Source organism: Oncorhynchus clarkii, chromosome 9, assembly GCF_045791955.1.
Source record: "Oncorhynchus clarkii lewisi isolate Uvic-CL-2024 chromosome 9, UVic_Ocla_1.0, whole genome shotgun sequence".
Taxonomy (NCBI): domain Eukaryota; kingdom Metazoa; phylum Chordata; class Actinopteri; order Salmoniformes; family Salmonidae; genus Oncorhynchus; species Oncorhynchus clarkii.
This window is the reverse complement of record NC_092155.1, coordinates 75,483,479-75,497,696: the sequence shown is the minus strand read 5'-3', so window position 1 is coordinate 75,497,696 and position 14,218 is coordinate 75,483,479. Positions and strand designations below refer to the sequence as shown.

At 44.7% G+C, this 14,218-nt stretch overlaps 1 protein-coding gene across 1 annotated transcript in view; it reads left to right on the top strand.

Annotated features, from left to right (window-relative positions):
• Positions 1–14,218, top strand: part of LOC139416955 (laminin subunit alpha-5-like) — a 250,153-nt gene that overhangs the window by 215,818 nt on the left and 20,117 nt on the right. Inside the window, exons 65-70 of the mRNA XM_071166167.1 lie at positions 2,361–2,495; positions 5,952–6,103; positions 6,823–6,955; positions 8,788–8,931; positions 11,150–11,280; positions 12,261–12,425. Coding sequence (XP_071022268.1) covers positions 2,361–2,495; positions 5,952–6,103; positions 6,823–6,955; positions 8,788–8,931; positions 11,150–11,280; positions 12,261–12,425 — 860 coding nt within the window. The remainder of the gene's footprint in view (positions 1–2,360; positions 2,496–5,951; positions 6,104–6,822; positions 6,956–8,787; positions 8,932–11,149; positions 11,281–12,260; positions 12,426–14,218) is intronic.

Below are 14,218 nucleotides of genomic sequence, written 5' to 3'. Positions count from 1 at the left end.
GCAGATAGCCAAGTGGTTAGAGGCAGGTAGCCTAGAGGTTAGAGTGTATGGGGCAGCAGGTAGCCTAGTGGTTAGAGTGTAGGGGGGGCAGGTAGCCTAGTGGTTAGAGGCAGGTAGTCTAGTGGTTAGAGTGTATGGGGCAGCAGGTAGCCTAGTGGTTAGAGTGTAGGAGGGGCAGGTAGCCTAGTGGTTAGAGGCAGGTAGCCTAGTGGTTAGAGGCAGGTAGTCTAGTGGTTAGAGTGTAGGGATGGCAGGTAGCCTAGTGGTTAGCGTGTATGGGGCAGCAGGTAGCCTAGTGGTTAGAGGCAGGTAGCCTAGTGGTTAGAGGCAGATAGCCTAGTGGTTAGAGGCAGGTAGCCTAGTGGTTAAAGGCAGGTAGCCTAGTGGTTAAAGGCAGGTAGCCTAGTGGTTAGAGGCAGGTAGTCTAGTGGTTAGAGGCTGCCTAGTGGTTAGAGCAGGTAGCCTAGTGGTTAGAGGCTGCCTAGTGGTTAGAGGCAGGTAGCCTAGTGGTTAGAGGCAGGTAGCCTAGTGGTTAGAGGCAGGTAGCCTAGTGGTTAGAGACAGGTAGCCTAGTGGTTAGAGGCTGCCTAGTGGTTAGAGCAGGTAGCCTAGTGGTTAGAGGCTGCCTAGTGGTTAGAGCAGGTAGCCTAGTGGTTAGAGGCTGCCTAGTGGTTAGAGGCAGGTAGCCTAGTGGTTAGAGGCAGGTAGCCTAGTGGTTAGAGGCAGGTAGCCTAGTGGTTAGAGCAGGTAGCCTAGTGGTTAGAGGCTGCCTAGTGGTTAGAGCAGGTAGCCTAGTGGTTAGAGGCTGCCTAGTGGTTAGAGCAGGTAGCCTAGTGGTTAGAGGCTGCCTAGTGGTTAGAGCAGGTAGCCTAGTGGTTAGAGCGTTGGACTTGTAACCGAAAGGTTGCAAAATCGAATCCCTGAGCTGACAAGGTAAAAAATCTGTCGTTCTGCCCCTGAACAAGGCAGTTAACCCACTGTTCCTAGGCCGTCATTGAAAATAAGAAGTTGTTCTTAACTGACTTGCCTAGTTAAATAAAGATATAAAAATAATAATTATATTTAAAAAACTAATGTCCCAGAGGAAACATTTCTTAGACACAAAATAACTGCTGTGTACCATAGTATTATACTGTAGTGTAACTACAGACTGTTTACACTGGGGCCTGATTCATTTGGACGCTGCCTGTCACGGATTTAAAAGCCATTGGAGAAAGTTTGCTACTGCACACTTCAAGGGAAAGGTGGACTTAGCCAATGTATTGATGCCCTGTAGCTTCCTGTTTTAACCTGTCTGTGTATTGATGCCCTGTTGCTTCCTGTTTTAACCTGTCTGTGTGTAGCTTCCTGTTTTAACCTGTCTGTGTGTAGCTTCCTGTTTTAACCTGTCTGTGTGTAGCTTCCTGTTTTAACCTGTCTGTGTGTAGCTTCCTGTTTTAACCTGTCTGTGTGTAGCTTCCTGTTTTAACCTGTCTGTGTGTAGCTTCCTGTTTTAACCTGTCTGTGTATTGATGCCCTGTAGCTTCCTGTTTTAACCTGTCTGTGTATTGATGCCCTGTAGCTTCCTGTTTTAACCTGTCTGTGTATTGATGCCCTGTTGCTTCCTGTTTTAACCTGTCTGTGTGTAGCTTCCTGTTTTAACCTGTCTGTGTGTAGCTTCCTGTTTTAACCTGTCTGTGTGTAGCTTCCTGTTTTAACCTGTCTGTGTGTAGCTTCCTGTTTTAACCTGTCTGTGTGTAGCTTCCTGTTTTAACCTGTCTGTGTATTGATGCCCTGTAGCTTCCTGTTTTAACCTGTCTGTGTATTGATGCCCTGTAGCTTCCTGTTTTAACCTGTCTGTGTGTAGCTTCCTGTTTTAACCTGTCTGTGTGTAGCTTCCTGTTTTAACTTGTCTGTGTATTGATGCCCTGTAGCTTCCTGTTTTAACCTGTCTGTGTATTGATGCCCTGTAGCTTCCTGTTTTAACCTGTCTGTGTGTAGCTTCCTGTTTTAACCTGTCTGTGTGTAGCTTCCTGTTTTAACCTGTCTGTGTGTAGCTTCCTGTTTTAACCTGTCTGTGTGTAGCTTCCTGTTTTAACCTGTCTGTGTGTAGCTTCCTGTTTTAACCTGTCTGTGTATTGATGCCCTGTTGCTTCCTGTTTTAACCTGTCTGTGTGTAGCTTCCTGTTTTAACCTGTCTGTGTATTGATGCCCTGTTGCTTCCTGTTTTAACCTGTCTGTGTGTAGCTTCCTGTTTTAACCTGTCTGTGTATTGATGTCCTGTAGCTTCCTGTTTTAACCTGTCTGTGTGTAGCTTCCTGTTTTAACCTGTCTGTGTGTAGCTTCCTGTTTTAACCTGTCTGTGTATTTGACCCCATCAGGAGAAGTTCCTGAGCTTGGCGGTGCGTCAGGGACGTCTCAGGGTCTTCTATGACGTCACTGGTTCTCTACAGGAGCTGGAGCCTAAAGACCCAGACTCCCCTTACCTCAAGATCAGCGACGCTGAACCCAAATCTGTAAGAAACATTATACTGTTTATACTGTAGCCAGTGTTAAAGCTGCAATATGTTACTTTTTTGGGGGCGACCTGACCAAACTCACAAAGAAATACGAGTTATAGATCTGTTATTCTCATTGAAAGCAAGTCTAACAAGCGGTAGATGTGTTCTCTATGTGCGCTATTTCTATGCTTCCCGTTCTTAAGTTTATTTTACTTTAAGTAATAAAGGTGTAAAGTTTGGTGTTTGTGTTGTAAGTTACAGAGTGACTGTTACAGAGTGACTGTTGCGGAGTGACTGTTACAGAGTGACTGTTACGGAGTGACTGTTACAGAGTGACTGTTACGGAGTGACTGTTACAGAGTGACTGTTACGGAGTGACTGTTACGGAGTGACTGTTACAGAGTGACTGTTACAGAGTGACTGTTACGGAGTGACTGTTACAGAGTGACTGTTACAGAGTGACTGTTACAGAGTGACTGTTACAGAGTGACTGTTACGTTCAGGTGGTTGTGTTGTAAGTTACAGAGTGACTGTTACGTCCAGGTGTTTGTGTTCCTGTGTGACTGTTACGTTCAGGTGTTTGTGTTCCTGTGTGACTGTTACGTCCAGGTGTTTGTGTTCCTGTGTGACTGTTACGTCCAGGTGTTTGTGTTCCTGTGTGACTGTTACGTTCAGGTGTTTGTGTTGTAAGTTACTGTGTGACTGTTACGTTCAGGTGTTTGTGTTACTGTGTGACTGTTACGTTCAGGTGTTTGTGTTCCTGTGTGACTGTTCAGGTGTTTGTGTTGTAAGTTACAGAGTGACTGTTACGTTCAGGTGTTTGTGTTCCTGTGTGACTGTTACGTTCAGGTGTTTGTGTTGTAAGTTACAGAGTGACTGTTACGTTCAGGTGTTTGTGTTCCTGTGTGACTGTTACGTTCAGGTGTTTGTGTTCCTGTGTGACTGTTACGTTCAGGTGTTTGTGTTGTAAGTTACAGAGTGACTGTTACGTTCAGGTGTTTGTGTTCCTGTGTGACTGTTACGTTCAGGTGTTTGTGTTCCTGTGTGACTGTTACGTTCAGGTGTTTGTGTTCCTGTGTGACTGTTACGTTCAGGTGTTTGTGTTGTAAGTTACTGTGTGACTGTTACGTTCAGGTGGTTGTGTTGTAAGTTACAGAATGACTGTTTCGTTCAGGTGTTTGTGTTCCTGTGTGACTGTTACGTTCAGGTGTTTGTGTTCCTGTGTGACTGTTACGTTCAGGTGTTTGTGTTATAAGTTACAGAGTGACTGTTACGTTCAGGTGTTTGTGTTGTAAGTTCCTGTGTGACTGTTACGTTCAGGTGTTTGTGTTACTGTGTGACTGTTACGTTCAGGTGTTTGTGTTCCTGAGTGACTGTTACATCCAGGTGTTTGTGTTACTGTGTGTCTGTTACGTTCAGGTGTTTGTGTTACTGTGTGACTGTTACGTTAAGGTGTTTGTGTTCCTGAGTGACTGTTACATCCAGGTGTTTGTGTTACTGTGTGACTGTTACGTTCAGGTGTTTGTGTTCCTGAGTGACTGTTACATCCAGGTGTTTGTGTTACTGTGTGACTGTTACGTTCAGGTGTTTGTGTTGTAAGTTACTGTGTGACTGTTACGTTCAGGTGTTTGTGTTCCTGTGTGACTGTTACGTTCAGGTGTTTGTGTTGTAAGTTACAGAGTGACTGTTACGTTCAGGTGTTTGTGTTCCTGTGTGACTGTTACGTTCAGGTGTTTGTGTTGTAAGTTACAGAGTGACTGTTACGTTCAGGTGTTTGTGTTCCTGTGTGACTGTTACATTCAGGTGTTTGTGTTCCTGTGTGACTGTTACGTTCAGGTGTTTGTGTTGTAAGTTACAGAGTGACTGTTACGTTCAGGTGTTTGTGTTGTAAGTTACAGAATGACTGTTACGTTCAGGTGTTTTTGTTCCTGTGTGACTGTTACGTTCAGGTGTTTGTGTTCCTGTGTGACTGTTACATTCAGGTGTTTGTGTTGTAAGTTACTGTGTGACTGTTACGTTCAGGTGTTTGTGTTGTAAGTTACAGAATGACTGTTACGTTCAGGTGTTTGTGTTCCTGTGTGACTGTTACGTTCAGGTGTTTGTGTTCCTGTGTGACTGTTACGTTCAGGTGTTTGTGTTGTAAGTTACAGAGTGACTGTTACGTTCAGGTGTTTGTGTTGTAAGTTCCTGTGTGACTGTTACGTTCAGGTGTTTGTGTTCCTGTGTGACTGTTACGTTAAGGTGTTTGTGTTCCTGTGTGACTGTTAAGTTCAGGTGTTTGTGTTGTAAGTTACTGTGTGACTGTTACGTTCAGGTGGTTGTGTTGTAAGTTACAGAATGACTGTTACGTTCAGGTGTTTGTGTTCCTGTGTGACTGTTACGTTCAGGTGTTTGTGTTCCTGTGTGACTGTTACGTTCAGGTGTTTGTGTTGTAAGTTACAGAGTGACTGTTACGTTCAGGTGTTTGTGTTGTAAGTTCCTGTGTGACTGTTACGTTCAGGTGTTTGTGTTACTGTGTGACTGTTACGTTCAGGTGTTTGTGTTCCTGAGTGACTGTTACATCCAGGTGTTTGTGTTACTGTGTGACTGTTACGTTCAGGTGTTTGTGTTGTAAGTTACAGAGTGACTGTTACGTTCAGGTGTTTGTGTTGTAAGTTCCTGTGTGACTGTTACGTTCAGGTGTTTGTGTTACTGTGTGACTGTTACGTTCAGGTGTTTGTGTTCCTGAGTGACTGTTACATCCAGGTGTTTGTGTTACTGTGTGACTGTTACGTTCAGGTGTTTGTGTTACTGTGTGACTGTTACGTTAAGGTGTTTGTGTTTCTGAGTGACTGTTACATCCAGGTGTTTGTGTTACTGTGTGACTGTTACGTTCAGGTGTTTGTGTTCCTGAGTGACTGTTACATCCAGGTGTTTGTGTTACTGTGTGACTGTTACGTTTTGGTGTTTGTGTTGTAAGTTACTGTGTGACTGTTACGTTCAGGTGTTTGTGTTGTAAGTTACTGAGTGACTGTTACGTTCAGGTGTTTGTGTTCCTGTGTGACTGTTACGTTCAGGTGTTTGTGTTGTAAGTTAGAGTGACTGTTACATCCAGGTGTTTGTGTTCCTGTGTGACTGTTACGTTCGGTGTTTGTGTTCCTGTGTGACTGTTACGTCCAGGTGTTTGTGTTCCTGTGTGACTGTTACGTTCAGGTGTTTGTGTTCCTGTGTGACTGTTACGTTCAGGTGTTTGTGTTGTAAGTTACTGTGTGACTGTTACATCCAGGTGTTTGTGTTGTAAGTTACTGTGTGACTGTTACATCCAGGTGTTTGTGTTCCTGTGTGACTGTTACATCCAGGTGTTTGTGTTGTAAGTTACTGTGTGACTGTTACATCCAGGTGTTTGTGTTGTAAGTTACTGTGTGACTGTTACATCCAGGTGTTTGTGTTCCTGTGTGACTGATACGTTCAGGTGTTTGTGTTCCTGTGTAGTTGGAGATTATCCTCCTGTACGATACGACCACGCGTGTTGTGGTGAGGAACAACCGCCAAACCCTGCTCAACTACCTCTTCACTACGCCTCTGCCGCGCTTCGAAGCCAGCTACTACCTGGCCGGAGTCCCCGAGGACAAGATGCCTCAAAGGTTAGACACATGCACACATACAGTACCAGTCTAAAGTTTGGACACAGCTACTCATTCCAGGGTTTTTCTTTATTTTGACTATTTTAATAACAGTGAAGACGTCAAAACTATTTTTTTTATCAAAACTATGAAATAACACATATGGAGTCATGTAGTAACAAAAAAAAGTGTTAAACAAATCTAAATATATTTTATATTTGAGATTATTGACAGTAGCAACCCTTTGCCTTGATGACAGCTTTGCACACTTTTGGCATTCTCTCAACCATCTGCACCTGGAATGCTTTTCCAACGGTCTTGAAGGACTTCCCACATATACTGAGCACTTGTTGCCTGTTTTTCCTTCAACACTTTTCCTTTGAGTCATTGTCATGTTTAAAAACAAATGATAGTCCCATTAAGCGCAAACCTACAATGTAGAAAATTAGTAGGCGTGTCCAAACTTTTGACTGGTACTGTACATGCACACACACACAGGAACGCAAACACACACACACACACACACACACAGGAATGCAAACACACACACACACACACACACACACACACACACACACACACACACACACAGGAACGCAAACACACACACACACACACACACACACACACACACACACACAGGAACGCAAACACACACACACACACACTATCCGTTTCTTAATGTCCTCTCTGAGAATGGCATAAACATAATAATATTGTATTTTTCTCCCTCCACCCAGCCTGAAGGCCCTGTTCCCTCGCCAGGGCTCTCTGAAGGGCTGTTTTAGGAACGTCAAGGCCATGAATTCACACATCGACCTGAAGAGGATGCCCAGCTCTGGGGTCAGCTACGGCTGTCCCAATGACCTACTGGTTAGTGTATATATATATATATATACACACATGTACACTACCGTTCCAAAGTTTTGGGTCACTTAGAAATGTCCTTGTTTTTGAAAGAAAAGCACATTCTTTTTTCCATTTAAAATAACATGAAATTGATCAGAAATACAGTGTAGACATTGTTAATGTTGTAAATGACTATTGTAGCTGGAAACGGCATATTTTTATATTTTTTTATTTTTTTTGTTGAATTTTACCCCTTTTTTCTCCCCAATTTCGTGGTATCCAATTGTTGTAGTAGCTACTATCTTGTCTCATTGCTACAACTCCCGTACGGGCTCGGGAGAGACGAAGGCTGAATGTCATGCGTCCTCCGATACACAACCCAACCAGCCGTACTGCTTCTTTAACACAGCGCGCATCCAACCCGGAAGCCAGCCGCACCAATGTGTCGGAGGCTACACCGTGCACCTGGCAACCTTGGCTAGCGCGCACTGCGCCCGGCCCGCCACAGGAGTCACTGGTGCGCGATGAGACAAGGAGATCCCTACCGACCAATCCCTCCCTAACCCGGACGACGCTAGGCCAATTGTGCGTCGCCCCACGGACCTCCCGGTCGCGGCCGGTTACGACAGAGCCTGGGCGCGAACCCAGGGACTCTGATGGCACAGCTGGCGCTGCAGTACGGCGCCCTTAACCACTGCGCCACCCGGGAGGCCGGAAAGGGCATATTTTTTATGGAATATCTACATAGGCGTACAGGGGGCCATTATCAGCAACCATCACACCTGTGTTCCAATGGCACGTTGTGTTAGCTAATCCAAGTTTATCATTTTAAAAGGCTAATTGATCACAAGAAAGCCCTTTTGCAATTATGTTAGCACAGCTGAAAACTGTTATTCTGATTAAAGAAGCAATAAAACTGGCCTTCTTTAGACTAGTTGAGTATCTGGAGCATCAGCAATTGTGGGTTCGATTACAGGCTCAAAATGGCCAGAAACAAAGAACTTACTTCTGAAACTCGTCAGTCTATTCTTGTTCTGAGAAATGAAGGTTATTCCATGCGAGAAATTGACAAGAAACTGAAGATCGCTTACAACGCTGTGTACTACTCCCTTCACAAAACAGAGCAAACTGTCTCTAACCAGAATAGAAAGAGGAGTGGGAGGCCCCGGTGCACAACTGAGCAAGAGGGCAAGTACATTAGAGTGTCTAGTTTGAGAAACAGACACCTCACAAGTCCTCAACTGGCAGAATTCATTAAATAGTACCCTTCAAAACACCAGTCTCAACGTCAACAGTGAAGAGGCGACTCCGGGATGCTGGCCTTCTAGGCAGAGTTCCTCTGTCCAGTCTCAACATCAACAGTAAAAAGGCGACTCCGGGATGCTGGCCTTCTAGGCGGAGTTCCTCTGTCCAGTCTCAACGTCAACAGTGAAGAGGCGACTCCGGGATGCTGGCCTTCTAGGCGGAGTTCCTCTGTCCAGTCTCAACATCAACAGTGAAGAGGCGACTCCGGGATGCTGGCCTTCTAGGCAGAGTTCCTCTGTCCAGTCTCAACGTCAACAGTGAAGAGGCGACTCCGGGATGCTGGCCTTCAAGGCAGAGATGCAAAGACAAAACCATATCTCAGACTGGCCAATAAAAATAAAAGATTAAGATGGGCAAAAGAACAGACACTGGACAGATGAACTCTGCCTAGAAGGCCAGCATCCCAGAGTCACCACTTCACTGTTGATGTTGAGACTGGTGTTTTGCGGGTACTATTTAATGAAGCTGCCAGTTGATAACTGTATAACACATCTCTCTCTCGCGTGCTCCCTTTCTCTCTTTCTCTCTTTCTCTATCTCTCTTTGTGTCAGGTGGCCCGTGAGGCCCACTTCTCAGGCCAGAGTTACCTGGACTTGTCTCCAGACAGCATCCCTGGTCTCAGGAACAACTTCTACGCCGGGTTTGGCTTCCGCTCTGACCAGAAGAACGGACTCATGTTCTACCACCAAGCTCAGGTACTATACTCTCCCTCTCTCTCTCGCTCTCTCGCTCTCTCGCTCTCTCTCGCTCTCTACCACCAAGCTCAGGTACTATACTCTCCCTTCCTCTCTCTCTCTCTCTCTCTCTCTCTCTCGCTCTCTCGCTCTCTCGCTCTCTACCACCAAGCTCAGGTACTATACTCTCCCTTCCTCTCTCTCTCTCTCTCTCTCTCGCTCTCTCGCTCTCTCTCTCGCTCTTGCCCTCTCTCTCTTGCCCTCTCTCTCTCTTGCCCTCTCTCTCTCTCTCTCGCTCTCTCTCTCTCGCTCTCTCGCTCTCTCTCTCCCACTATCTCTCTCGCTCTCCCTCTCTCGCTCTCCGTCTCGCTCTCCCTCTCTCTTGCCCTCTTTCTCTCTCCCACTATCCTTTGCCCTCTCCCTCTCTCGCTCTCCGTCTCGCTCTCCCTCTCTCTTGCCCTCTCTCTGTCTCTTGCCCTCTCTCGCTCTCTCTCTCTTGCCCTCTCTCGCTCTCTCTTGCCCTCTCTCTCTCTCCTTCTCGCTCTCCCTCTCTCTTGCCCTCTCTCTCTCTCCTTCTCGCTCTCCCTCTCTCTTGCCCTCTCTCCCTCTCGCTCTCCCTCTCTCTTGCCCTCTCTCCCTCTCGCTCTCCCTCTCTCTCTCTCCCTCTCGCTCTCTCCCTCTCGCTCTCCCTCTCTCTCCCTCTCTCTCTCTCTCTCTTGCCTCTCTCTCTCTCCCACTATCTCTTTCTCTCCTTCTCTTAGAGATGGATGGATATGCTAACCGTACCTTCACTGTGGTTACAGGATCGTGATTGATTGTAATATGTGGTTATAATGTGTGTGTGTTCTCTGGTCAGGACGGAGTGTGATGTGATGTGTTCTCTCTGGTCAGGACAGAGTGATGTGATGTGTTCTCTCTCGTCAGGACAGAGTGAAGTAATGTGTTCTCTCTGGTCAGGACAAGGTGTGATGTAATGTAATGTGTTCTCTGGTCAGGACGGAGTGTGATGTGATGTGTTCTCTCTCGTCAGGACAGAGTGATGTAATGTGTTCTCTCTCGTCAGGACAGAGTGTGATGTAATGTAATGTGTTCTCTGGTCAGGACAGAGTGTGATGTAATGTGTTCTCTCTCGTCAGGACAGAGTGTGATGTAATGTGATGTAATGTGTTCTCTCTCGTCAGGACAGAGTGTGATGTAATCTGATGTAATGTGTTCTCTCTGGTCAGGACAGAGTGTGATGTAATGTAATGTGTTCTCTCTGGTCAGGACAGAGTGTGATGTAATGTGATGTAATGTGTTCTCTCTCGTCAGGACAGAGTGATGTAATGTGTTCTCTCTCGTCAGGACAGAGTGGGATGTAATGTGTGATGTAATGTGTTCTCTCTCGTCAGGACAGAGTGTGATGTAATGTGATGTAATGTGTTCTCTCTCGTCAGGACAGAGTGATGTAATGTGTTCTCTCTCGTCAGGACAGAGTGGGATGTAATGTGTGATGTAATGTGTTCTCTCTCGTCAAGACAGAGTGGGATGTAATGTGTGATGTAATGTGTTCTCTCTCGTCAGGACACAGTGTGATGTAATGTGTGATGTAATGTGTTCTCTCTCGTCAGGACAGAGTGTGATGTAATGTGTGATGTAATGTGTTCTCTCTCGTCAGGACAGAGTGGGATGTAATGTGTGATGTAATGTGTTCTCTCTCGTCAGGACAGAGTGGGATGTAATGTGTTCTCTCTGGTCAGGACAGAGTGTGATGTAATGTGTTATCTCTGGTCAGGACAGAGTGTGATGTAATGTGTTATCTCTGGTCAGGACAGAGTGGGATGTAATGTGTTATCTCTGGTCAGGACAGAGTGTGATGTAATGTGTTCTCTCTGGTCAGGACAGAGTGTGATGTAATGTGTTCTCTCTGGTCAGGACAGAGTGTGATGTAATGTGTTCTCTCTGGTCAGGACAGAGTGTGATGTAATGTGTTCTCTCTGGTCAGGACAGAGTGTGATGAAATGTATTCTCTCTGGTCAGGACAGAGTGTGATGTAATGTGTTCTCTCTGGTCAGGACAGAGTGTGATGTAATGTGTTCTCTCTCGTCAGGACAGAGTGTGATGTAATGTGTTCTCTCTCGTCAGGACAGAGTGTGATGTAATGTGTTCTCTCTCGTCAGGACAGAGAGTGATGTAATGTGTTCTCTCTCGGCAGGACAGAGTGTGATGTAATGTGATGTAATGTGTTCTCTCTCGTCAGGACGGAGTGTGTCAGGTGTTCCTGGATAAGGGTCATGTGGTAGTGAGGGCGGGCAACAACGAGGTGAAGACTCAAAAGACCTACAACGATGATAACGATCATTATGTAACTCTGTACAGCAACAACAACAGGTAGGATTTACCATCCACCAACTAAATGATCATTATGTAACTCTGTACAGCAACAACAACAGGTAGGATTTAGTAACTCTGTACAGCAGGATTTACTCTGTAACAACAACAACAGGTAGGATTTAGTAACTCTGTACAGCAACAACAACAGGTAGGATTTAGTAACTCTGTACAGCAACAACAACAGGTAGGATTTAGTAACTCTGTACAGCAACAACAACAGGTAGGATTTAGTAACTCTGTACAGCAACAACAACAGGTAGGATTTAGTAACTCTGTACAGCAACAACAACAGGTAGGATTTAGTAACTCTGTACAGCAACAACAACAGGTAGGATTTAGTAACTCTGTACAGCAACAACAACAGGTAGGATTTAGTAACTCTGTACGGCAACAACAACAGGTAGGATCTGTACAGCAACAACAACAGGTAGGATTTAGTAACTCTGTACAGCAACAACAACAGGTAGGATTTACTCTGTACGGTAAGATTTAATAACTCTGTACAGCAACAACAACAGGTAAGATTTAATAACTCTGTACAGCAACAACAACAGGTTGGATTTAGTAACTCTGTACAGCAACAACAACAGGTAAGATTTAGTAACTCTGTACAGCAACAACAACAGGTTGGATTTAGTAACTCTGTACAGCAACAACAACAGGTAGGATTTAATAACTCTGTACAGCAACAACAACAGGTAGGATTTAGTAACTCTGTACAGCAACAACAACAGGTAAGATGACTGGCAAATTCTGTTCAACATGCAGTCATGCTCTCTCCTTTCAATGGAAGAGCTGTGAAACATGAAACCCAACTATGTGTGTGTGTGTGTGTGTGTGTGTGTGTGTGTGTGTGTGTGTGTGTGTGTGTGTGTGTGTGTGTGTGTGTGTGTGTGTGTGTGTGTGTGTGTGTGTGTGTGTGTGTGTGTGTGTGTGTGTGTGTGTGTGTGTGTGTGTGTGTGTGTGTGTCTCTGTAGGTTGCGTGTCTATGTGGATGACGTCCTGGAGAAAAATGGGGATACGGGTCGTGGAGGGGGCAGCAGCGAGGCAGCACTGTCACCTGGCGGTGTCTACCTGGGAGGGACACCTGACAACAGCCTCAACAACCTCACCGGCTGTCTTAGCAACCTGTTCATCAGGAGGTAAGAAGGGGTTAGGGACACCGGGACAAACCGAGCAGAGAAAATAGGAATCTGTGGAGGATTGCATTTATTTCAGTTTGAATGTTGCTGCTCCTACTACTACTAGATTATAATGTTGCTGCTCCTACTACTGCTAGATTACAATGTTGCTGCTCCTACTACTGCTAGATTACAATGTTGCTGCTCCTACTACTGCTAGATTACAATGTTGCTGCTCCTACTACTGCTAGATTACAATGTTGCTGCTCCTACTACTACTAGATTATAATGTTGCTGCTCCTACTACTACTAGATTACAATGTTGCTGCTTCTACTACTACTAGATTACAATGTTGCTGCTCCTACTGCTACTAGATTACAATGTTGCTGCTCCTACTACTGCTAGATTACAATGTTGCTGCTCCTACTACTACTAGATTATAATGTTGCTGCTCCTACTACTACTAGATTACAATGTTGCTGCTTCTACTACTACTAGATTACAATGTTGCTGCTCCTACTGCTACTAGATTACAATGTTGCTGCTCCTACTACTGCTAGATTATAATGTTGCTGCTCCTACTACTGCTAGATTACAATGTTGCTGCTCCTACTACTGCTAGATTATAATGTTGCTGCTCCTACTACTGCTAGATTACAATGTTGCTGCTCCTACTACTAGTAGATTACAATGTTGCTGCTCCTACTACTACTAGATTACAATGTTGCTGCTCCTACTACTACTAGATTACAATGTTGCTGCTCCTACTACTACTAGATTACAATGTTGCTGCTCCTACTACTACTAGAATACAATGTTCCTGCTCCTACTACTGCTAGATTACAATGTTGCTGCTCCTACTACTACTAGAATACAATGTTGCTGCTCCTACTACTACTAGATTACAATGTTGCTGCTCCTACTACAACTAGATTACAATGTTGCTGCTCCTACTACTGTTAGATTACAATGTTGCTGCTCCTACTACTAGATTATAATGTTGCTGCTCCTACTACTACTAGATTACAATGTTGCTGCTCCTACTACTACTAGATTACAATGTTGTTGCTCCTACTACTGCTAGATTACAATGTTGCTGCTCCTACTACTACTAGATTACAATGTTGCTGCTCCTACTACTGTTAGATTACAATGTTGCTGCTCCTACTACTGCTAGATTACAATGTTGCTGCTCCTACTACTACTAGATTACAATGTTGCTGCTCCTACTACTGTTAGATTACAATGTTGCTGCTCCTACTACTACTAGATTACAATGTTGCTGCTCCTACTACTACTAGATTATAATGTTGCTGCTCCTACTACTACTAGATTACAATGTTGCTGCTCCTACTACTGTTAGATTACAATGTTGCTGCTCCTACTACTAGATTACAATGTTGCTGCTCCTACTACTAGATTATAATGTTGCTGCTCCTACTACTGTTAGATTACAATGTTGCTGCTCCTACTACTGTTAGATTACAATGTTGCTGCTCCTACTACTGTTAGATTACAATGTTGCTGCTCCTACTACTAGATTACAATGTTGCTGCTCCTACTACTAGATTACAATGTTGCTGCTCCTACTACTAGATTATAATGTTGCTGCTCCTACTACTACTAGATTACAATGTTGCTGCTCCTACTACTGTTAGATTACAATGTTGCTGCTCCTACTACTAGATTACAATGTTGCTGCTCCTACTACTATATTATAATGTTGCTGCTCCTACTACTGTTAGATTACAATGTTGCTGCTCCTACTACTGTTAGATTACAATGTTGCTGCTCCTACTACTGTTAGATTACA